The sequence below is a fragment of the Pararge aegeria genome, chromosome 7 (assembly GCF_905163445.1).
Source record: "Pararge aegeria chromosome 7, ilParAegt1.1, whole genome shotgun sequence".
In the NCBI taxonomy this organism is placed as follows: Eukaryota; Metazoa; Arthropoda; class Insecta; order Lepidoptera; family Nymphalidae; genus Pararge; species Pararge aegeria.
In genome coordinates this window covers 2229666-2255201 of record NC_053186.1, presented here as the reverse complement: position 1 = coordinate 2255201, position 25536 = coordinate 2229666, and the positions used below count along the sequence as shown (strand labels likewise).

Genomic DNA, 25536 nt, shown 5'->3' with positions numbered 1-25536 from the left:
ATTATCCTCTTTGATACAAGAGAAGAACAATAAATAATCACACTGTCATTTGATCATTTGAATTTGGACACAATCAAACAATGTCACCATAAAATGCAATATTCGTTTAAAAAGTTTTATTCATTTAAAACCGAAATTTATAAGCAAACCACCTTATTATGATACTCCATCGAAATTACGAGATACTCGTCAGTGTTGCAATATACGTGATTGTTAAAATTGTTTGTATGTTTGTGAATAAACGTGCTCCAATGCATTATAAACCCACGCCCACACTCACTAGTATACCTGAAAGAATCGAATATGATGAGGAGGCTGTGAAATGGGTATCCAAAAAGAAGCACGAGGTACTAAAAGCCAAATACAAATGTCTGAAGAAACTTTTTCAAATATACGATGCTAGTGTCATTGGTATACTCCCTGAAACGTATTCGCATGAACCGCAAACTCCGAAGGATATTGAAGAAACGAAACATAGACGAAAGAAATCGATACATACCGAAACGGAGGTCAGTGCATCTACCGATATCGACGTGGGCGATACAGAAACGTCTGCGGCAAACGCTGTCATTAGAGACTTAAAACTGGATAAAATACCATCTGAAACTAAATCCAAAATCACAATAACAAAAGACGATAAAAGCACGCAGGATTCTAAAGAGAACCTTCTTATTGATAGCGAGAAGGAAATTGTTATCCAGCCTCATCCGGTACCGTATTTGGTAATAAATGAAAATGTAAAGAGGAGACCAACACGTTTCCAGTGCTTCATTCAAAGAATCTTAGGTATAAGGCGCGAGAGTTCCTCATATGTTTTGTCCCACGACCGTCAATATGCCGCTATTGATAATAATGTATCAAATAGGTATGAGAAACGGCGTCGGCGAGGACTTAGGCTCAGGAGTTCTCGACGTACGAAAAAAACCCATTCGGAGATTGAGTTGAGAGACGAAAAAAGTCCAGTCATTTTATCGTACGTGCAATCCATACAGAGAAATTGCTTGATGGATACCACGCCTCGATATTGTCCCATGGTTGGCTGTAAAATGTTACTATATGGTAAGTAATGATTTTTTTCCAATGAAATCCATTCTTGATCTCATTGCATCCATCTCATTGCATCATCTCATTGCATTGCATGTAAGAAAAAAATTATATTAATAACAGGACATTTATTGTCTTAAACTTCCAGATTCCACTAATCAATAATCATGTTGAACCTGTCATAGGCAGATGGATATATTAAACATAAAAAATATTACACGAATAAACACAGCACAGCTATAGTGTCTTCGTGAGAGTCTTAGGCTGTGTCCCCAGTAGGCAAACTGTTAGCAGCCAACTGAGTTTGCGGCGTGTCGGTTTAGTACGCCCTTCCATATATTTAAAATGGAGTGTCCATAGTTAGCTAGTTTTGCGCTCACTTTACACAGTTTGCGTCGTTACGTGCGCCGAGTGTCTCAGTTAGTGGCCGACCTACAGCAAAACCGGTTGCAGTCGGCGGCGGCGATATGATTGTTCGCCGGGCTCACTACGAGTCCGTTTGCCGCAAACTGGCAAACGGACTCGCTACTCCTTCTTAACCAAACACTCCCTTCGTACAACAATAGTAAAGTGAAAATTCAGTCCGTCGACCTTAATAAGCGGCTAACTCATAACAGTTTGCTTGCGACGCACGAAAATTAATATGAGTTTGCAGCTTACTGGAATTATTTCAGTTCGCCACTTTGCGGCTCACTCAGTCGGCCGCTAACCGTTTGCCTACTGGGACACAGCCTTAAGTTCAAGCTATCATTGTTATTAACTTTTAGGTATAATAAACTACAACGACCACCTTAACCTCTGCCACTTTGCCGACCGCACGTACGTCTGCGTGTACTGCCACGAGGGGTTCACCCGAGAGCACGACAAGGCCGTCCACGAGCAAGAGCACATCGGCATCACAAAGCTGGTTGCGCCGCCATCCACCGCGAGGTGAAGATACTCGTTACAAAGCAGAATACATCAATCACTTAACTAAGAATTATCCTCAAAATAAAAAAAAGCAGTTGGCACACTTATATATTACGCTTTATAAAAATGCTCTAGGTTGCGTTCAGTCCGCTTTTGAAAACCTTACTGCACGCATCCTAGAGCATTTTGCAAAGATCATAATCAATCCAAATAGATGATTCTTTCAGCAAGCTTTACATATTTTTTTGCTTTAGAAAATGCACTAGGTTACGTGCAGTGATAAATTAATAGGGAACAGCGTATCCACCATCCATCCTTAACCATTCTTCCTACATTATCCTCTTGTTCCCCAACCTAAATCCTACGGCGCGTTGTTCTCACAGGTATCCTTTACTTCAGCAAAACGAAGTGTTCTTATTAAGGTCACCTTTTGCACGCAATAAAGTAAATGAGGAAAATGTTGCAGATTCTCAACAAAAATCGCGAGCGACACCCAAACGGATCCAGAAATATCCAAAATAGATGTCCCAGAAGATAAATTGCAGAAAATAGTTTCGTTTTTCGACAGAATCTCCGATCCCGAACAAATGATCGAAGAGTTCAACAAAAACCCGACGAACTTGCAATTGTTACACAGGAATCCGAGATCCAATACCGTATCGTTGTCTGGTTCGGAGAAGTCCAGTTCAGATAGGAATGCGGGTAGTTTGCCAAAGACGCGTAGTAAGGTGACATCGACGGTGAATTCTGACCTGACCTCAAACTATCTTTGCGTACCACCTGTCAGATGTCAATTGTGTGGAGAAAATTTCGATTATAGGTACGTATTGTCGTATCAATGGAATATATACATACTTGCCGAGTTCATTGCCGGTTTTTATACTGGTGGTACTGTACAAACAGACATACAGACAGTCTGGACGATTTAATAGTGCATATAGAGTAAAGCGTACTTGAAATATATGAAGTTTGAAATCTCCACGGTTTCTACGCGTCGCCATACTGGAATACTAAATCGCTTGGCGGTAGATACTTACATCTCTGCCGATATTTAGCCACACCCAAAGCATTGAAGATGTATAAGTGTACATTACCAAATTGACCCTGCTGGGTATCGAACCCGAGACTTCCTAGTTATAAAACCACAGCATCAAGGAGGTCGTCAATCTTCTCAGTGAAATTCCTCAGTGCCGGAACACCGCGTTTTGTGGTTGGCAAACGCAGTAACGGTAGACCCCACACAAGGTGGACATAGGATATAAAACGACAACGACGGAGCGGATTATATAAACCTCTTCCTGCCCTTCACTTTAACTATCCACTCAATAGACAGACATAGCTGATTATGTTATAACTAGCGGTCTCTCACGACATCGTCCGAGACCTTAAAAGATAGGCATAGGTATGCTGTCTCGGATTTTAGAACTTTTAAAAGGAAACAACTTTGTCATACAAGATTTATCGAAACTTTAAGCGTTTACGCAGCGCCCGCAGCGAAAGCTCTAAAAAGGAAAACCCCGATTTTAAAACATTCTTCATTGGTGCTGTGCTCCTATTGGTCTTTGCGTGATGGCATATAGTCTTCCTCGATAAATGGGCTATCCAACACTGAAAGAATGTTTCAAATCGGAACAATAGTTCCTGACAACCGCGTTCAAGTAAACAAATAAACGAACTTTCCAGGGGTCAGTTGAACTTGCACCTCGACCAACACCATCGTAATCACAACAAGTTCACAAAATACAAAAGCTGCGCTGGTATCCTCAACCGCTCCAACCATGATAGCTCGCTCAACGTGCAACCCCCGACCCAAAGCTTAACCAGATCCATAGCAACAACGGATGTATCGAACATGTCGAATCTAACGAAGGTGTCTAGGAGAAAATCCCATGAGACCTTGAGCTATGAACCGTCTACCAATATTGTTTACTACACCTCTGAGGAGTCTGTGAAAAAACCGAGTTTCGTTCAGAAAGTACGCAGCGGTTTTCTTTATAAATGGGAACCCGGTACTAAGATTATACGTGTGTGAACTGTCACTTCCGAAAACTAGTGTTGTTTTGTGCTAGTGTCCATTTAGTGCTGTTTAGTGAAGTTTTGTTTAATTATATTTCTGTGGTAAATTATACCTTGTTGTAATTTTAACAGATTTTTGTTCAATACAATCTGAATATTTAATTCAATTCTTGTTTATGGCTTTTGTCTGTGCCAACTGACAGGAGCAACAACCGAAGGAGATTGATCGGTGAAACTAATGAAAAGTTAATTTTGAATATGTACCAAGTAATAAATAGTTGTGATTAGCTTGTTAGTTCTTAACCTAAAATCTGAGTATTGAAAAGTAGGTTAGGTAGCTGAACATCATCGTGAATCATAAATAAACAAGCGAATAAACATACACTTTCTCATTTATAATATTCGAAATATATTTCTTCCGGTATAAATATAATACTTACCTAAAATCGAACACCCTGTGCACACTAACCAGTAGGTATAGGTAGAGAGAAAAAAACAACCAACTTTAAAATAATGATTATAATTTCATTAACATTAAATGCATCTGCATGGCAAATCATTAAAACAAATACCAATAATATTAACCATTTATGAAATCAATGTACACTGTATTCGGTTGTACACGAAAAGTGACAAACTTACTGACATAACTAAGTCGGCACTACTACTGAATTTCATTCTTAATAACCCTCCCCTTACATACGTAGTTCCCTATATTACATAACAGAACAGTTATAACAAATGTACGGTACACAATTTTCATCGAAATACGCAATGAGAATAATGTAATTAAGGGGCAATTTTATTGGTCGATAATACATTCGATGCATGGATTCCCCTCGGGCTTTATCGACCCATCCAAAATAAATCTCCAATACTGAACTTAGTGTTGTATAAAAAATTGCCTTTAACATTTTTGAAGTAACACTAAAAACTTATTGCTTTATTTTCATACGTACGTACGCTTAAGTTAGGGCGCATATAATAGATTTTGGGTTTATAAATTTATTACCACTGATGCGAAACATCGAAATTGTTTTCTGTAAGTTATTGCAGATATTGCATAATGAAAAGATAAAGCATTTTGTTCCACAAATAAAATAAAAATTACAACCAAATAAAATAACTACTCCTTTTTGTAAGTTGGTTAATAATGACTGTTTTATTACAAAATTAATATTCATTTTTATTGTTTCATACGAAATACAAAAATTCAATCATATTGCCACGGCATGTGTCGCCACGACAAAAATCAGGTTTACCCTACGCCTATAGATGTTTCACATCAATATGAAGCATTGAAAATTGTCCCAGAGCGAAATATAACTTCCACAATCTTGCTATGTGTAGCCCCTACAATACGACGTCACATTGCAGTTTTTGTGTTTGCGCCCTAATACATGTGCTATTACTTTGGGACTCTCGGTACCAGAAAACATCGCCTGGCTATGGAAACCAATCTTCCGCTCGCTCGTTTCTCTTTTGGTAAGCTTGATTGAAATAAAATATCGAATTTATAAAATTTCGCATAGACATCACATATTGTCTATGACGGTTATTTTTCTTAATACTGTACTTACTTTTGAATCACAGGCACTATGGAATCAGATTCCGATTGTTGTGAGCTAGTCTGAAGGTGTTAAGTTCAGTGTACAACCGAATCAGCATAGATACAAAGAAAAAACAATCTTATATTTTTTTCCGGGTGAAAATATAATAATAAATATAGATTATATGAAAATGTACAGGCGGCCGCAAACACTCCACGCTTCTTATAAATTTATAACGATATAATCTATTCCAAAATATGTGCAATATATTGCTTATTGTACTTTTAAAGTACATAATGTTAATTTATGTGAAAATATTTTTTTTTGACTAGTGTCTAATTTTATTTTTATTTTCTGTTGCACTTTTGTGTGATTAATTAAACATTTTAGACATACATTTTTTTTAAATTTATATACAGTAATAATACCAATTTATTTTTTACTATACACAGGTGAGTTTTAATAAATTTCTATGGTATCTAGCCAACCTCTAATTCATACAAATACATTGATTTTTGAACGTTTGAAACTTCATCAAATTATAACTGAAAAAAAACTAGATAAATCTCTCTAGAACAAATCTTACCTATTTCCATTGGTTGGCATAGTTGCCATAGAGAAAAGATATCACAGTTAAAAAAAAATCATCCTGTATACATACGGTCGCCTGTACACGTTTACAAACTTAAAGAGTAACATGCACGCAAAAAAATTCTATTGCATCGTGTCAGAACATTATAAGGGGCTGCATTGTTTAATAATATGATAAATGTGAAAGTGCGTATGTTAGGTTGTTCTGTTATCTTTGTTCGGGGCATCCACTGTACCGATCTTGATTAAATTTGGCGCAGATAAAACTTGCATCCTAGAGAACAGACATAGGATACTTTTAGGGCCCAGCACGAAAACGTTTTGTTTTCGAGAGTTTAAAAACAAAAAAAAAACTAAACAAAAGTGGACAATGATGCGGGCAGCAGCATTAATATTCATAAAAATATTCATGTTGGTACCCATAACACAGGCTACGCTTACTTTTGGGCTAGATGGCGATGTGTGTATTGTCGTAGTATATTTATTTAATTTATATTAAACAAAGGGGATTTCCCCTTGTAAAGGACTTTTCCGAGATTGTTCCAATCTACCTAACCTAGCAGAGAGAAAATAGTCGCGACAGCATAAATTCGTCGTTTGCTCAGGAGAAGCAATTCCATATCAGTCACTAGACGGGTCACCGTTTCACCATATCGATCCATTACCGGCCCACTGCAGGGCACGGGTCTCCCCCAATGAAAGGGGTTAAGCCCGTAAGTCCACCACACTGGCCCAGTGCGGATTGGTGGCCTTCACACACCTTTGAGAACATTATGGAGAAACTCTCAGGTATGCGGGTTTTCTCACTTCCGATGGCCACAGTTTAAATGACACTAATTTAGCCTTTACCTTCTCACCGAGGCTTTAAGCCTGACATTCGTGAACTGTACCTGCAGCGTGGTGGATTTAATTTAAATACACTCCCCATGATTGTATCCTATGCCATTATGGTATAATTGACACAAGGTTAGACAAAAAGGGGTACTGGTTTTACCCCACATCCTAAAGGAGATAATGTCCAAACGAACTAAAAAAACACGTTCTACGTAATAAATGTGCAGCCCCTTAACTAACGTAAATATATATTGTAAGCTTCAAAGGAAAAATCTTAATATATTATACAGTTTTAATGAAAAATACACTTTAGCTCCTTACAAATAAGATCGTTTACATAAAAATTCAAGTTATTACGCGAGTTCGAAGGGTCAATTTAAAATGGCGACTGTATTCTATGTTTCTTTGTTTGATATGAAAAATATCCTATACTAGTACCAAGTTCGACCAACTAATGCGTAATCCGCATACCTATCCTAAAACGACATCTTTTTTTTCCTCCTTACTTCACATAGAAACTCCCATTTTCGAACCGGTTAACACATTCTCGTAAATAACTTCTCTGGTCGAAAATACACAGAATTGTGTAAATCCAATACCGTATTGTATCTTTTTATATAAATAATAAAGTATACACGTAGAATGCTAGACAACAGCGGCCATTTTGAATTGTATTCTCCAAACTGCTGCTCGCGTAACGAAAGTTGAACCTGATATTTCAAAAATAAATAACCCTTTTAGAAAAAGTTTTCATAAATACAACTATCCTTAACTCTGCTATTACAATAATTATGTCCCGGTTCGATTCATAATATTATATTACCCATCAAAATAACAATTTTACAATAGATTTTATAGTATCCACACTATACTAAGCTATCCTAGCCTATTCTAGTTGTATTTAGTTTTAGCTTGGTATATTTTTTTTTTTTATAATTATTAAAAAAAAACAATTAACAGGATTGCCAAAAAATTGATTTTAACCATTTTTTTTTTATTATTACTATGTCATTAATCGACCACAGATATTATAATTATTATAATAGCAGGGTTGGGAGCCAGCCTCAGATCGAACCATACGCCGAGAAACAAATAGCATACACACCAACTTCGACTATCAATATTTTTTAATTCCAGAGTAAAATGCAATTTATCTACCTCGTTATAAAGCTCAAATCCGTACACACTTGTTCAGCATGCACTCTGGTGTAAAAAAAACAGGATAACGGGAATTTGTGACTCTCAAACGTGCAAACTTAGGTCTCATTTAATTTGACGTTAGTGTTTCGATCATTACGAGAGCATGCAAATCTTATAATACGCATACTGAGCATAGCAAGATTTTCCACCTACGTCGACTTATTGCATCGCGCCAAAGTTAACTACGATTTGTATGGAATCAAAGAGCGCCATCTAGTTAGAATACTGGGAAACAGTATTGGAATAACATGGCGCTGAAAATCTCAGATATTCTTCTACCACCCGTGTTATACCAGAATGGGTATAGGATTTGACTCGCTCGCAACAAGGAGTCGTTAACGCATATTGAACTTTATACTTTAAGTAAAATTAGCCTCACGCATTCGTTTTAGTCACAAATCCCGTATTTCTGATTTTCGTTATACAAAGTTTTGGCAAAAGCTCTAGTTAAAGTATTTTCGACAATTTTGTACTTTAATGCAATAACAATAAGATCTATTTTACTCTGACGTTCATGTATTTCGATACTTGAAAACGAATGTTCGGTTGCGAACTAGCTGTACTAAAAAGTACTGATCACTTCTACCGCGAATTTACAAATTGTGGATCAAGCTCCCATTTACGGTGTTCACAAAAACTCCTGTTCAACTTTCGTGACGCGAACTGTATACATATACGTCGTATTGTACATCAAATGGTCTAATATCGAGGTATATCATTTTGTTGAGCTACTGTTTAAGTATATCAAAACTACTATTTATAGTTCTGTGCTTATTTCCGATTTCTTTGACTGATAGACTCTGTGGTTAAAACCTGTAAAAGATGAGAGGAAATAATATAGTCTGTGGGTGTGCAGAGTGGAAAACTTTCCAAGTAGAATATGATAAAAAAAATACTGAATATATACTCAGTGTATAATGGCCAATAATTATTCCATTTAATATAATTAATATCCATAAAATATACAAGGCCAGGTGGAAATGAGTCACTGTACCGATCGGGCTTTACTCTTTTCAAGGTAAAAAAACTTTCCTAGGATCAATACTTTTGGAGTGTATATAAAATACGCGGTGACAACCGTAAGATCAGCTGTGTTAACATTTAAGATCAAATGGAAGAGTAAAAAAGATAAATGAGTTCCTATTAGATTACAGATATAGTTAACACACACACTTTCCCGGTTCACACATACTCATATTCACATACACATACATACCATTGTGTTGTATAGTCAATACAATTATCTTCTTATATTAAATCAAGGTTTCAATATTTTCTTATATTAAATCTGAAATATGCGTTACTTGATATACAGTGGACCCCCGGTAAATCGACAAAAGTTTTATAGTGTCGAACTAACGAATTTGTCGGATTATAGAGTACTGCCAACGACCCGCTAGTTTGGATTTTGTTTACGCAAAAGTAACTTGTAATCCGATTAATTACAGATTCAATGATAAGATTATTTAGGTATAACCTATTCAATCATTCTTTATTTACATTGGCAAAATATGATTGCATAAAATATCAATAATAAAAGACATGTTGGATTGCAGGGGGTGCCGGCTTAGTAGGTCCACTGTATATTGTAGTAGATTGTAACAATATCAATATTAGAAGTAAAGATAAACTTGTATTGCAGTTTAATAGGCGTTAGGCTAAATTTAGAATTATTAAATTCTCTCAATCTAGTACTAGTGACACTTATTCATATGGATTGGAACACTCGTTTGTATGGATGATCTCCTAGTACATATTTTCCAAGTGGCGCTGTATATGGAGAGGCAGTTACCTGGTGGTTAGGACATGGATGAGCAGGGCAGTGGGGGGGAGCCCATTTGTGTCAGCACGCGGTCAAGCCACTGCAAGGGCCCGTTCAGGTGCAGCTCGATCCAACATGGCGTCGACGTGACCGTCTGCCGTCTGGAATTCAAACCGTTTCAAAACATTAATTGCAGTAATAATAGAATACCCGTTGGAATAAATATCCAGATATCTTTGAGCGTCAAGGATATGGATGTATGGATATGGAAACTTTTTGATATATCGATAGATAGATAGATAAATAGATAGATAGATCTTTATTTGCATAATACACACGTTTACAAATATCAATAACGAAGTCACAGTGTATTGCCATTAGCTGGCGTACAAATATTACAAACCATTGGTTGCAATCAAATTGAGTCTTTACCGCCGAATAAGCGTATCCGACAAATCAAAAATTTTAGAAAATAAGGTTTATTTGTATTTAAAAATAAAGCATTTTTTGGAATAAATTTAGTTTGACGGTTATGCTAATTCGGCGGTAAACGCTCGATATATCTCGCACCCTAAATGCATTATTTTCCAGTGGCGAATTGTAGATCATAACCTGTCTTGCGGGGGACTCCCCGAATGCGTAACGGCCGATAAAAATACGCAATTGAAAAGCGCATTCTGTGCGGGACGGTCAGCTGATTTCGTTTAGAGTTAATATTTCGTGTGCCTAATTTTAAGATAACATGTAAATAGTTTTAAGTTTAGGTAACTTTTAATAGGTAATAATAGCATTTTAGAAATAAGCATATTTTAACAATAATTGCCCTTATGTAACTGGAACAAAATAACGCCCTCTGATTGGCCGAGAAATAGAACCAATCAGAGGGCCTGTTTTATTTTGGCAAATTTAATATAAATACCGCACCCGTTTGTACGCCGAGTTAGTTCCAATCAGCAAGCGGTGGCGGTAACAAGAATAAGGAAGAACAACTAATAAAAGAAACAAGAAGAAATCTCTGGGGTTTTTATTTTCCAACCAACCCAGCAACAGTTAATGTACAGAAGCGTACACATTCCATCAAATAGCGAATTTCGCGAATTCCACCAATAAACCAATGAAAATACACCCATCCCCATGGTTTATCGCAAAGAACCTCTTATGTCAGCTTAAAGCCAGATATAACCAGCCAAACGGCCAGGAGTAAATTTTAAAGTTCTAGCTGCTAAGTATCGAGGGTATGATGATGGAGTAGATACCTGTACTCGGCGCCCCAACCTTTGACGAAGCTCATGCGTATAGTACACATCCGGGTGAGCTGGAACACCGCCTCGAATCCTTGTGACACTGACTGGGACAGGAGGGCTGCGAACTCCTGGTTGTTGAAGATCTTGAGGTTGCATCCTGAGGTGTCATCATGCAATTGCTATCATTATTTAAGGTGACAATGGTATTTTCTACTATAGTTGTTTTTGCTGAATCGTAAGAAAATCATCATTACAGATGAACATTCTACTGATGGACTAAGCACCACTCCTAACGGGCTGGCCTATAATCACCACGGGCACACGGCTTGGTGATCGTAGTGCAGTGGCGTGCACTTCATACATGCAAAAAAGCACTGCATACCCAAATTATCTTATATCGCTTGTATTGGAGGGGAATTTTTCCATTATATGCCATTAAACTGCTTTATGCATACCCTGGTCACAAACCTGTCGTAGGGGATAGTAGTAGTAGAACAGGGGATGCTGATGTCCGCTCTCCGTTATACCCTTAGTCGCCCCGTACGACACCCGAACACGAAATCCTTTTCATTAAGAATGAAAACTTTATTTAAATAAAACTTTAGGATATGCAGTGATTTCGTGCACATATGATTTGCGCATCTCTTATCAACCAATTTCCAACCAAGTGGGGGTTAACCAATAGTTTTTCCGAGATATATGGTATCCTATCTCCGTTTTCTATGGCACAAGCTATCTATATTCTAGCTATATCAACATGAATTTATTTTATCTATTTGTTCATGTAGTTATTTGCATGTATGTATTTTAATATTTGTACCACCAGCAGTCTATTCTCCTCTTCTTTTTTTTCCTAATTCTAAGGTTGCCTGGCAGAGATCGCTATTAAGCGATAAGGCCGCCTTTTGTATTACTACTTCTTTCGCTGTTTCTGTTTTTGTTATATTTTAAATGTTGTGGTATACAAATAAAGAGTTTAATAAATAAATAATGAATCTACATACAGATGATTTGATTACTTAGCAACGTTGTTATTGTGAAAAAATATCAATTAAATTTTTAACAATCAACAACTTTGCTTAGACATCTTATCAACAGATTACAGATATATTGAATATATAAAGAGGATGTAAGAAATCCTTCTCTAGGGTGTCATTTCTATGCTAAATTTGATCAAGAGAGTGTTGAGTTGAATGTAGGTAACAAAAAAAAAAACATTCATAATAGTAGTAGATGGTGAGTTTGGGTACTGACTACTGTACTAACCGGGGGGTATTTTACACACAGTAGCTGGATGCCAGCCATACCGCTGGTTGCAGTTAGGGCTCTGGACGAATATCGCAGAGTCACTGAGGCACTCCGCGAACACTTCACCTGTAAATGAGCAAAGCTTCCTGAATCGCGGATATATAAACATAAGAGAAGATATGTCATCGACGGTTTCAGACCCTCTGAGTGCCTAGTGTCATCCAAATCGAATTACCGCCATCTAGTGTCAATAATGTTTCCTAAAATTGTAAGTAGATAGCGCTTTCGATTCGCTACAAATAGTGGTTAACGTACACGCGATCGAATAATTAAACGTAGGCAGAAAATGTCACCGTTATTCTTTTCCATTTAGTCGGAAAAAATGTCAAGAATTAATTATTATTTTGGGCTTTAAAGAACTTTATAATATTAGTATAGTACTTGTTATAACGAATAGGTTACTTATAGAATCACCCACATTGACCCATCACGTGAAAGGTCTATTTACCATAGACCGTGGATACAGCTTTAACTTGCAGTTACACTGAAGAAACTCTTAACACTAACGGACTTAAGTTATTAAAAGTGCAAGCAAATGTCAACTTATCGTCGCGGTATTAGGAAAGCTTTTTCATTGATAGTTTTGGTGATGAGGCTCTTTTGTACTAAGCAGCCAATGTATAGGTTGAACCATCCACAGTTGTGTACACATACACTCACCGCCAATGTAGTAAAGCCGCACGCCCTTGCCGATATGTCTGCGCGTCTGTTCGACCACCTCGTTTCTGTTCACGTTGGATAGAAGACCGAGGCAAAACCTGGGAATGAGACATGTATACATAACACACTAAGTTTGCACACCACATAACTAAAATAAAATATGCAAATCTTATATACAAGGCGATGGCGCATTATACTTTTTTATTCAAAATAATGCTAAGCTTGTGTTACACAACTATAGGATAAGTGAGTGTACAATGTTGTCATTAAAAAAATACAACCACTATCATCAGCGGTGAAATATGTTTAATGAGTATATAGTGAGTCAACTTCTTTGTATACTCATTGACAGAACCGGCGCGCAAGCAAAGCCGAGCAAATTGCAGGCGCCGGGGGCAAAGGGGCGACTCCGTGCAGCATTCGTTGGCCTACTTCAGCCGAGTAACCTAACTGAGTAGTCAGTACTCATTAAATGTTTCTTTATATATTTAAGGGTAGAAAGGGTAGGGAGATATTTAAACCGATTTTTTTTAGCAAGGGTGCCATTTTATGTCTGCCGTAGCAACGGAACAGCGTTTTCTATTATTTTCATCCCCATGAAGTAAGGGGATATTAAGGGAGTTAAAGGGATATTAAGGGATGAAAAGTTACATTAAGGCTATGTGTTTCTCGAGGGGTCGGATATAAAACACACCTCTCACTATTGCTGGGGTCCGTGAAGCCATCCACAGTGATGGAGGGTTGGGAGGCGTGGAAGGTCTCCCCCACGCGCGTGTTCAGCTCGTAGTAGCTGATGCTGCACCAGAAAGCGGGCTCGTGGTACAGCACTGGCGCCGCCTCCGTTGCTATATTGCCGGGAGACGGTGTTAGGCGGGTCAGATCTGGAACAAGTTGAGTTTGTTATAAAAAAAACTGTTGGAAACGCTCACCAAAATTCCTTTTAATGAAACTGAAATCTGTTACACATGATTAAACAAATTGAGTACCGACATTATATGGGACTAGCTTTTGCCCGCGGCTTCGTTCACGTTAAGTTAAATTTTTGATTTGGTATATTTTAACTACAAAGGTTTAAAAAAGTCTTGCTGCTAATAGAAAAATATGAACATAAATTAATTTAAAAAATCAGAAACTTTCTAATTTTCCTCCCCTATTAAATGCCTTTGGAGTAGCTATTTTTAAAATTTGTGAGACATGTATTTCTTTATTTTTAATCGAAAACCTAAAATCAAAGTTTCATGGATATAACTTGAAAAAGAAATTTAACCCTCTTAGGGTTGGATTTTTCTAAAATCCTTTTTTAGCGGATGCCTAAGTTGTAATAACTATCTGTGTGCAAAATTTCAGCCCGATCCGTCAAGTGGTTAGAGCTGTGCGGATCGGGTCAATAAGTCAATTTTGAATGGACATTGTCACTTCGGATTACTTGAAACAGATGGCGATCGATGGCGTATAATCAAATAAAAGGTGGTAAGATCATCATATTTAAAACATTGTAGAAATGCAGTGTGGTGACGGCAGATCATAATACAATTGGGTGGGTGTTCTAGGTGGCTAAGCGAATATGACAGAGAACGGGCACCAGCGTCCTTTTGTGCTACTACTACCATCTACTGCGAAAGACAACCATTCTGCCCAGTGTAGTGATTTTGGACAAAACTCCTAGGCAGAGACATTTAGTCCACCGGTGAACGGTTATAGGGTAATGATGAACAAGACAACAGGTTCGTCTAGTTAAAAACAACTATAATTAATGGTAAATGAACACAAATTGTCAACAAACTCACTCATGTTGTCGTTATGGTCCATGGGATCACCGTCCTCACTCATGTACCCGGGCGGCGGGGTCTCCACCGAGGACGCGCTTCTGTATGGGGAGTTAAATAGCTTAAAAGTTTATATAACGTGCAACCGAATTACGAAGTACTGTTGAAGGCTTCATAACAATATTTCATAAGGGATCACCCTGTAAAAATATTAAATTAAAAGAAGCATATTTATTTTTCCATACAAACTAATTCAACACATTCTTAGTTACTTATGACAACCCTATTGAAGATAAAAGACCGGCACGCGCATAGTACCTATGCGCTACGTAGGTTTGTATAGATTTAAATTGACCACCATTATCAATATATACATGTTCAGGTGTCCAAAGTACTTACAACTGCACGGTGGTATTGCCGCAAAAAAAAAACCCCCCGATTTTGAAACATTTTCTATTTTTGCTATGCTCCTATTGGTCTAAGCGTGATGATATATAGCCTATAACCTTCCTCGATAAATGGGCAATCCAATACTGAAAGAATTTCGCAAATCCTTAGATCATCGCGGTTAAGTTAACAAACAAACAAACTCTTCAGCTTTATACATTAGTATAATATTGTGTTGCAGTAGTGTATAGGATTTGTATAGAATCGATTTGACCACCTTTATACATGTTCAGCAGTGGCGTGCACCGGTTTCCTTACGAGGGTATGCATTCAGAAGGTCAAAAATTCTCCTTCTACACGAGTTTTATAGCAATTTTAGGGTGGGCAGTGCTTTTGTGCATGTATGGAGTGCACGCCACTCATGTTCAGGTATCCCAGAGTACTTACAATTGCACGGTGGTGTTGCCCGGCACCTGTTGCGCCAGCGTAGCCTCCAAGTACAGTGCGCTGTGGCCGCCCACCGCGCCCACGACGCCCACCACGCTCTGCATCACGCTACCACCATATATGCTGTTTAATTGATGGTTTTTTTTTAATTAATAAAATGTAAGAACCAACACTATGGGCCTCATAAGAAGGCTCAGGGCCACTCAGCGAACGATGGGAAGAGAAGAAGAAGAAGAAAAGTATTTATTGCACATACGAATAAAAAACCAGGTTAACAAAAAAAAAACGTTAATATACATATACACAAAGGCGGCCTTATCGCTTGAAGCGATCTCCTCCAGACAACCTTTGGTTGAAGAAACATACTACAGAAAACGGGATCTATGAAACATTTTACAGGAACGGGAGCTATGTTCGAAGTACCTATCTTTGCGTGATCAAATCAGAAATAACGAGAATAAATAGATATACTACGACAATACACACATCGCCATCTAGCCCCAAAGTAAGCGTAGCTTGTGTTATGGGTACTGAGATAGCTGATGAATATTTTTATATGGATATAATACACATAAATACTATAATATACAGATAAACACCCAGACACTGAAAACCATTCATGTTCATCACACAAACATTTCCCAGTAGTGGGAATCGAACCCACGGCCTTGGACTCAGAAAGCAGGGTGGCGCTACCCACTGCGCCACTCGGCCGTCTAGAAGAACTAAAGTTACCGAGGCTGAAGTGGCAATGGCGGGGCACATAGCTCGGAGAACCGATGGACGTCGCTTCAGAGAGTTGGATGGAGTGGCAACAACGATCCGGTAAACGCAGCGTTGGTCGATTCCTAACCAGCTGGACAGGCGACATCAAGCGAGTCGCGGGGAGTCGCTGGATACAAGCGGCCCAGAATAGTGGAGTTTGGAACGCAATACAAAAGCCCATGTCCAGCTGTGGACGTCAATCGGTTGATTTGATGATGATTAAGAACCAACACTATGATTGTGTCGCCGAAATTAAGTTTTTGATTGTATCTTCATTGCTGGATAGAAGCCGGCTTGTCGTTGTTTTTAAACTTAATTTGCTATACTCAGCGAAGTCACTGAAGACTGATGTTGATTTTATAATGAATATATTTTTCAGTGACTGACTGTTACATTTAGCAACAACAGTTAGTTATTAATTGTAAAGTCAACATCTCCCGAGGATGCTCCGGTGTCACAGTGAAAAGTGCGTAGAAAATACAACGCCGAAGTTCTGTTTAGTGTGAACTATAAAGATTGGAAAAATCATAAATTTGAACCGTGAAAATTTTGTTACGATAAGAATTTTACTAAGTATAACATTAGTTCTGAGTTGAGGTAAGTTTATAACAAAATGAACTTATAGATAAAAATAAATCACCAACGCACCCAAGCACATACATTTGCAAACTTATGCACACACCCACTCACACCCATTGATGCTGTTGTAAATATCGCAACTGATTGTTTTGTATATTTTGTACTTGCACCTATTACTTTATTGTCACAGTTTAGATTTGTAATCTAGATTTGGCCTAATTTTACTAATACGATAATCCCTTAATATATCCCAAAATAATTTGTAACGCTGTTGGATAACTAATAAATAAATAAACAACGACATAGACCAACGAGACATTTATCCTGAATATATCCTAACTGACCGCCCGACTGAACAAAGAATAGTGCGGTATAGAAAGCGCGGAGTAACCCCTATTTGCTTGCGCGCCATTACTCTCAATGAGTATACAAAGTAGTTGACACACTATAGGTATATACTCTTTACATATATGCAATAGTTCTTCACGGGTGGTATGAACGCAGTTCACCTGTCGTGGTCGTGATGCTGCTGGTAGTCGTAGGGCGGCGGCGCTCGCAGCTCCCCCTCCGCGCACCGCGGCACCAGGATCGGCGGCAACGCTGCACAAACAATATCACTCATACCGATTTCGAAATGATTTATTTACAAGTAATATATATTGGAATTTATACTGGAGAACTGGGCTATCACCCCAGTTTAATTTCTGAGGGCCAAGTTCGAATCCTCAACTTTTTCTAAGTTATGTGCGTTTTATGTAATTAAAATATCACTTGCTGCATGCCTGAGAGTTCTACATGTTCTGTTCATACAGGGCCAGCGTGTTGAACTACGGCCTTAACACGGCCCACTACAGGGCACGGGGGACACCCGTGCACTGTAGTGGGCCAGTAATGGGTTGATATGATGATGATGATGAGGATATTCCATAAAGGCGTCCCTCTTACTCGCCAGAGCCCGTAAAGCGTGAACAAAAGAGCAAATATCACTGAAGAGTACCTATATCTAAACACCACTCAGGATTCTAGATGCCTCACTATGCTCGGGAGGTACTGTGTAAAATCTTAAGTATTATTAATTTATTACAATTTATTTTTTAGTTGGATTTTCTATAAGAGCGTGTTGTTTTAAACTTTTATTTATTTTTGTAATAAGACCTAATAAAACAAAACAGATCACTTACCAGGCGAGTCTATTTTATTATAATGATAAGGGTTGATGCACACTTCGTCCCTTTTCAATTGATATGCGTACTCGCAGTGGTCGACTGGCTTTAGTTCATGTTGACTCTGGAAAAAACCTTATATTTAGACAATGGCTTCAAAAAGGAAAAACTCCTGAGGATGCTCAGGTTTCGGAGCAAAACGTGCGTAGAGGGTACATTGCCGAAGATCTGTTTGGTGTGGAGTACAAGGATTGAAGAAATTACAAATTAAGTACACCATACAGATTCACCATATAGCAAATTAAGCTTAATATTTCATAATAAGCCAAAGGGCGTTTTCATCTTTGTGTATATCGTCAATATAACGAATACTAAAAAAGATATTTAAAAAAACAAAAATTTGCATCTTAATTTCCTATAATATTTCCGCTTGGCTAGAATTTGAAAAGCCCGTCCGAGTTCTTTGTTTCCTGATTCTTACAAGGGTACTTCGTCAATGGAAATTCATATGAACGAATCTTCAACTTGATATCAAAATAAATGCCCAGTGACATCAAGTCATCTGTGTTTACATTAAAGGTCAAATGGGGTCATGTATTACTATGACAAAACAAAAGCAAAAAAGTACATTACGGTCCTATATAATATCAGAATAGCATCACAGTGCAATGATGGAGTAAAGGCCTCTCCTGACGGGAGATCACTACCCTGCCAATAATCACTAGCCTGGGCAGACAGGTTGGTGATCGCAGTAGATGCTAGTAGTAGTACAGCGAAAGCTGCTGCAATACACATACATATAGTAACATACATAAGATATATATATAGTAACATACATAAGATATATATATAGTACACAGACATATATAGTGTTCAACATATACTGACTTGTAGCTGCGGCCACCGCCACAGCCTGCAGTAGACAACATGCGGCAACCCTTTTCTGTACTGTCCATTAATACTGTTGTCGTTTGGTTTCACTCTGAAAAGAATATATAAAAGTTTCATCTTCTTTTCTTTTCTAAGCTCATTCACTTACAGGGTCAAATAGAGAAATGAATTTATGAATTTTTTCTCATCAGCCCTAAATCTCATTATATACCTTATCAGGTACTTACAAAATTGATATGAAGTAAAAATTTAGGCACCAGACGCAGACAGAGAATTGTTGGAACTGAGTTTCTTGTCGGTTCTGCTTTGAGTAATCAACCTTCTGAGCCGGTGGTATAGTCACTACAAGCTGACTGACTTGACGTTTCAAAAGTGCTATAAACTGGGCCTACTTGATATAAATGAATTTTGAATTGTCTTATTGGTTTAGCCCCTTTTTAAAGTCTCATCATCATGAACATCACATGGACCCACTACTGGCCCACTACAGGGCATGGATCTCCTGCCACAATAAGAAGAGCTTAGGCAGTAATCCACTACACTGGCCCAGTGCGGATTGGTGGACTTCACATGCCTCTGAGAACATTATGGAGAACTCTCAGGCGTTCAGATTTCCTCAGTCACATACTGAGGAAATCTGAATGCCTGAGAGTTCTCCACTAAGTTAAAAAAAAGTTTAACTAAGAAAACTTGAGAGGTGGGTGTACAGATTCAAACTTGGCCCTCTGAAAGAAACGCAGAAGTCCTAACCACAATAAATTGGCTTAAGGCTTAGCCATGGCTAGTTAGCACCATACCGCCAGAGGTGCCACCAAGCTATTTAGCATTCTAGTGTGATGCTGGTAAAAACAAGTTTAATATAACTGCCATACTGTGAACAGGCTTGCTAAAATCTTAAAATGCATCATCACTTTCTACTAGGTGTTATTGCAGCCAAGTGCTAACTTGTAGTATAATATAAAAAAGCTTAGGAAAGTAATAGAAGTCAATAAAATAATTGGAGAAAAAAATTCCAACTATATACAATTTAATACAAAAAATATATTTTAAAATCTAAATTAATATCAAACTACAAATTTCAAAAAATAAAATAAAAATATAACATCTATAAATATAAAAGAGAAAGTGGGTGGGTATGTTCCGTATAGGCTCCGAAACGGCTGGACCGATTTCAATAAAACTTTCAGGGTATCTCCGGATTGTCCTAGCGAGTAATCCTGTAAAGTTCGGTGACGATCGGAGCACTCCTATTTTTGAACTGTCAAACTGTAAAATACAGCTTTTATTTACTAAGATGATATTCTATTGTTGGGTGTACATGGGTGTAGATAATGATCTTTACCCGCTCGAGAAGAGAATAGAAGAGAATGAATACGGAGAGAAATAAATGATTTAATTTATTTTGAGACTTAAATTAAAAATTTAATGATGTAAGTTTATTGTTTAAATAAAATAAAGCAAAATCTAGCCCGGCGAAGCGGGCTGGGAACGCTAGTGCTATATACGTTATAAAAAAAAATTGGGTAAGAGAAATAATAAGAATTTACTGCTACTTATTCCTAAATATTCCTGACTATAAGAGAGTGATTTAGACCATAGGCCAACCGTGCTGCACCAAGCGTAGCTTTAAAGATTATTATCACATGCATGGCCATCTCTGGGCACAAGGCTGGGCACAGCTATTTTCTACCTCTGAGCTGGTACTAAGAACTTTATAACAGAAAAGATCTATTCCAGAAATGTTGCCCATAGCTTGGGCATCAAGACCTAATGATACGTAGCTGAACATGTCACCACTTGACCAATGCAATATATACTCATAATTTAATATACATAGCCTCTAATCATCCTCAATAACAAGGTACACATTTTTTTTTTATGTTAAAACTTGGCAGCGAAATAATAATACTGCAAATGTGCCCGAAGATTCCGCTTATGTAAAATGAAATACAATATACAAAAACAGACTTGTATAATTTCATAGATAGGTCAATATTATTTCCAGTAGCTTTTTATAATAGTTAAATCTTATATAACTTTGTTGTTTCAATGCTTGTTTGTAAAATCGAGTATACAAAATACTAATGCCGTAGCATTAATCATCATCTATGATAAATTAAGACGGATATAATTAGGTACGATAAATGATTTAAAAGTTATCATGCGTAAACACTCACGATTGCAAACAGTAAAACGTCTGAACGTAATAATCATATCACTGACCAGCGCACTACCATAAAAGACAAAGAAAAACGTTTCAAAGCATAGTCTAATTAGAATAATTCGCAAATTATTCACTTCCGAATTGTTTTTCAATGCACGATTTAATGATTTTATGAACGAAACACACTATATTCACTCGCGACGTCGATGAATATGCGCGGAAAAGTACTTAGTGAAGTGAATCGGCTCTTTAGTTTAGATAAATTACGCTTTAAAAAAGCAATTAAAACCGCGAGGTCCAAAATTCGTCCGCCATATTATCAAAAAGCTTCAATTCACAATAATTGTTTTGACGGCGATTTGACCTTCCTTTTTGATTTTGCGTCCTGTCTGGGGTTATGTCACCAAAATGCGGTGGTCATTGAACAGCGCGGGGTCAATGTGCCTTCGCGGGCTATGACATTTGGTCGGTTTATAGCGCAGTTCATGGCTGCGGAGATGCGGGGTTTTCCTCAAACTATAGAATTTGTTTGGATAAGCGTATTTTCTATTAATGAACGTAAATTAGTATTTTTTCAAATATCATTAAATTATCATTTGAAATTTGAATGAGTGTGTCGTAAAAATTAATTAGTTTTTATTTAGAAGGAGGCCTTCTGCTCTTTTTTTGCTGAATATTTATAGTATAGGGTTGAACATGATTGTAAGATAGGGTTACCACTTGCTTATATGATTATATCATTTGGCAAATATTATGAACAACTTTGTTATTTACTTTGTGAATTTTTGTTATTTTGGTTTGTACATATTGTTACATATATTTCTGAACTATGTATTTTACACTGTGTGTATTTTTTGTTCACTTTTAAAATATATTATCAATTTAAACTTCTAAATACTAAGAAGAATCTTGTTAGTTTCTTTAGAAAAATAGTGTATAATATATAGCATTTTCCATGATGCCTACTTTAAAAGCTTATTTGAAAAGTCAACCGATTCTGTTTAAGAGAGAGTTTACCAGAATATATTTCTATTGAAGTTTCTTTTTAATGTTATTCTATGAAGCTTCTTACAAAAATTACTAGTATCTGAAGCCTGATTTTGTAAGGGGTTCATAATACACTCATTGGTCAAATGAAAAATTAGGGATGTAATAGATTAATAGTCATAATAATTCAGTTTACTTTTCTGTACCTATACTCATATTTAAAGAGGCAAGAGTAATAAATAAATTTATAAATTAAAATATAACATAATTTTCATTTAAAATAACTACCTATTAACTTTTATTACATGTAGAAGGGGAGAACTGTCCAGGAATATTTTGCAATTCTCCGGAAGATATTAAATAGAATCTACTTTAATTTATTAAGCAGTAATAATTTAGTGTTGAAAGAAAATTTAATATAACCATTACTATTATTGATATTTATAACTGGTACTGATTAATTTTCTAATTCGTACTAATAAGCATATTGTGTCCTCCCACATTTAACAGCACACTGCTGTGCACAGGTATGATAGCAGAGACAGTCTGAAACCCTTCAAAAGCTGAATTGCAAATTAGCATTCTATATGCATATTGTATTTTGGTTGACGGCTAGTCAACAAATGCTTTTCCAATAAGTTTAAGTGAACTCAAGTTTTGTGTATCTTTTGTGACAGTTATTTATGTGTGTACAATCACCTGCCTGCTTCACTTATCTAGTGTTTATCACATATATACTTATCTCAAGGTCCAGGGTGCATATCCCAGGTCAGACCAAAAATTGTTTAGTTTTTTTGGGATTCAGTGAATTGAATTTGGAAGTAGTTGCTGTCAAACCCCATGGGCACTTCTAGCCTTGGTTCCTGGTTATTATAACCAACATATTGGATATAATAAATGATTAAGCCCTACAACCCACATTTAAACAGCGATACGTAAGCTCTGTACTTAGCTCTCTCCTATGGGAAAAGGCTTAGTACGTCCATGAGTAGCACAATAATAGCATAATGATGGATGATGGTACAACATCCGCAGTCATTTCATTGATACTTTGTATGAAAAATAATTGTTTTAAAACAATCTAGGGATGGAAGGAAAGGAAGGCAAAAATATATTAAAATTCCCTTTAAAAATAAAGACATTAGTATGTTTTATAGGATGAAAAGGATCCTCTATAGGTATAGGAATATTTAAGATCTAAGATCCTTAACACAAAATTTCAAAATCTGTTAAGTCTTGTTAGCATATTGAGGTAACAGAAATGTGTTTTAGATTTATCCCATAGGAACAATGCGTTTCTTTGGGATAAATCAAAGCGTATGTCATTCCCTATGTATGAGCAAAAAAAAAACATCAAACCATTACTCTGGAGTGTACCTGGGAGTAAGAACGACAAACCAGTTCTTGCATCTTTATTATAAGAGGGGATTACTTCGTAGTCCACTTCCTTAAAATGTGCGCAAGATAAACAAAGAAACTAAAGTGAAAATTTGTATTATTTAACTAATTTCAAATAACCTTTATATTTCTTCTTGTATACCACTAAGATAATAGTTTGCGAATAACATGAAAATATACTCGATGTAGGGTTTATAACTTGTTTTAGAACTTGTAATAATAATAGTCTTATCAGCGACTAATAAGAAAATTCAGTGACAAAAATTCGTCATTATTTACGAAAAAAAAACGTACCTCGGTATTGTAACGCACTTTGTGTGACTTGTCTGATTGGAAAGCGCCCTTTCCAATTCCTCAATGGCACCACTCTTCTTCAGCTTCTTTACAAGGCTTTTCACAGCTTTTTCAGACCACTTATCCTCGGCGGAAGATCCTTCCGGGCCTTTTTTCCATCCCAACAAACGCTTGACGACCGGCGGTGTAAGCGGAAACATTCCGCGGAACCACTGATTAGCTCACACTCGTTAAAACATTTGAATAGCAAATTCAATTTGTACGGAAACTACCAAGTAAATATTCCGTATTTAGTTATACTTTATCACATCGGCCATTATTGAATTAAATTTATGAATGACAGAACACTTGTCATTTGTCAATCAACAAATAATTAGGTATTTCAGTTGTCTCTTTCACTCGTTAAACTCGTTTTAAAATTTACTAGCAGATTGAGTTATTACTAGATTATTTAATAAAGTCATATACTTAACGACTTCCTTTGTTCAGTTGCGTTGCTTTTGGATATTTACCTACTGCCCTTCTAATGTGGGTTTATTTTTATTTTCCAAGGTTCATAAATATGACAGTGTTGTCAGTTTTTAATCTTTCGTAAATACTAAAATCGGTTTTAACACTTATGTAATAAACTATTTTTAAATATTCAATCATCCTATTAGCAGAAGAATATTTTCCGCATTTGAAATAATTGTAAAATATGTTTTACAAATTATACCATTTTGACAAGTAAAAATCGGTAAATAATGTATTCTTCTGTTATCTGTGAATCGCGATGGTTTTGTTTATTTCGTACATAATTTGAATATGAATTTTAGACTTTATTTTATTATTCATTTGTTTTTCTAAAATAAAAATGCCAGTGTCGGTAGGTATGCAATGAATGAATACGCCATGATATAAACAACGGGAATCTGGTTAGTTCAATTCCTTTATTTTTAAGAAAGATTCTGAGATACTTTTGGAATTACTGGCGACATATAATTTTACTGGCCAGTAATAAAGCTTTTTATTACTTAGTCCAATCAATAACGATATTTTAGTTGGCTGGAAAAATAAAATCTTCCTTCCTAATTCCTATTTTGGGATTGAGCACTTTGCTTTAAATATTTTCGCACAAATACTATATAGCTATTGGAACCAGCATGAATAAACTAGGATTTATCAAAAACTATGTAATATTACTGGAAATTTCAATTTTAATTAATTTTCTGTCCTTGAAAATATCCACCCAACTTTAAAATTTAAATTTTATTATTTAAAAAGGCCCAATATTTTATTGCATTCTTCTACTAAAAAATGTGTACACAGTAGTGAGATAATGGCCATTGTTAAATTAGTAAACTTAAAAATAATGGTATGATAATTTCAATTACAGCCTGGTCTATGAAAGAGCCCATAAAAAACTTAACATATAATAACAGGCTGTAATATCTTATATTGTTATTTGAAACTATTCATCCGGCCTTAAAAGCGAAGTGGTTAGAGCAAAATGAAATAAATTAATTTACACCATTGTTTAATTTGAACAAAACTTTTTAGAAGATGTCTCCAAGATATCAACCTGCAGTTTATTGTAT

At 36.5% G+C, this 25536-nt stretch overlaps 3 protein-coding genes across 7 annotated transcripts in view; 2 read left to right on the top strand and 1 right to left on the bottom strand.

Annotated features, from left to right (window-relative positions):
- Nucleotides 1-115: 115 nt before the first annotated feature.
- Nucleotides 116-4019, top strand: LOC120625449. Its single transcript, XM_039892521.1, has 4 exons — nt 116-1059; nt 1812-1974; nt 2420-2773; nt 3637-4019. The coding sequence occupies exons 1-4, from the start codon at nt 159-161 to the stop codon at nt 3983-3985; spliced, it is 1767 nt and encodes a 588-aa protein (XP_039748455.1). The 5' UTR covers nt 116-158; the 3' UTR covers nt 3986-4019.
- Nucleotides 4020-7222: 3203 nt separating this feature from the next.
- LOC120625448 (mothers against decapentaplegic homolog 3) lies at nt 7223-24457 on the bottom strand. 3 transcript variants are annotated; one of them, XM_039892520.1, is made up of 12 exons: nt 23960-24457; nt 19114-19207; nt 18244-18349; nt 17572-17662; nt 15719-15826; nt 14906-14985; nt 13813-13999; nt 13119-13216; nt 12417-12524; nt 11163-11307; nt 9943-10067; nt 7223-8960 (listed from the first exon to the last, which is right to left on the bottom strand). In XM_039892520.1, the coding sequence occupies exons 1-11, from the start codon at nt 24157-24159 to the stop codon at nt 9944-9946; spliced, it is 1341 nt and encodes a 446-aa protein (XP_039748454.1). In that variant the 5' UTR covers nt 24160-24457; the 3' UTR covers nt 7223-8960; nt 9943. The 3 variants fall into 3 exon arrangements, with proteins under 3 accessions (XP_039748454.1, XP_039748453.1, XP_039748452.1); XM_039892519.1 differs by having other exon boundaries at nt 7223-8957; nt 9937-10067; nt 15719-15841; nt 23960-24456; XM_039892518.1 differs by having other exon boundaries at nt 15719-15841; nt 23960-24456.
- Nucleotides 24458-24788: 331 nt separating this feature from the next.
- The window catches only part of LOC120625273 (zinc finger protein 91-like), a 28952-nt gene continuing 28204 nt past the window's right edge, over nt 24789-25536 (top strand). For all 3 annotated transcript variants that reach the window (XM_039892290.1, XM_039892289.1, XM_039892288.1), the window contains exon 1: nt 24789-24873. The gene's annotated coding sequence lies outside the window, so the exon portion shown is untranslated. The remainder of the gene's footprint in view (nt 24874-25536) is intronic.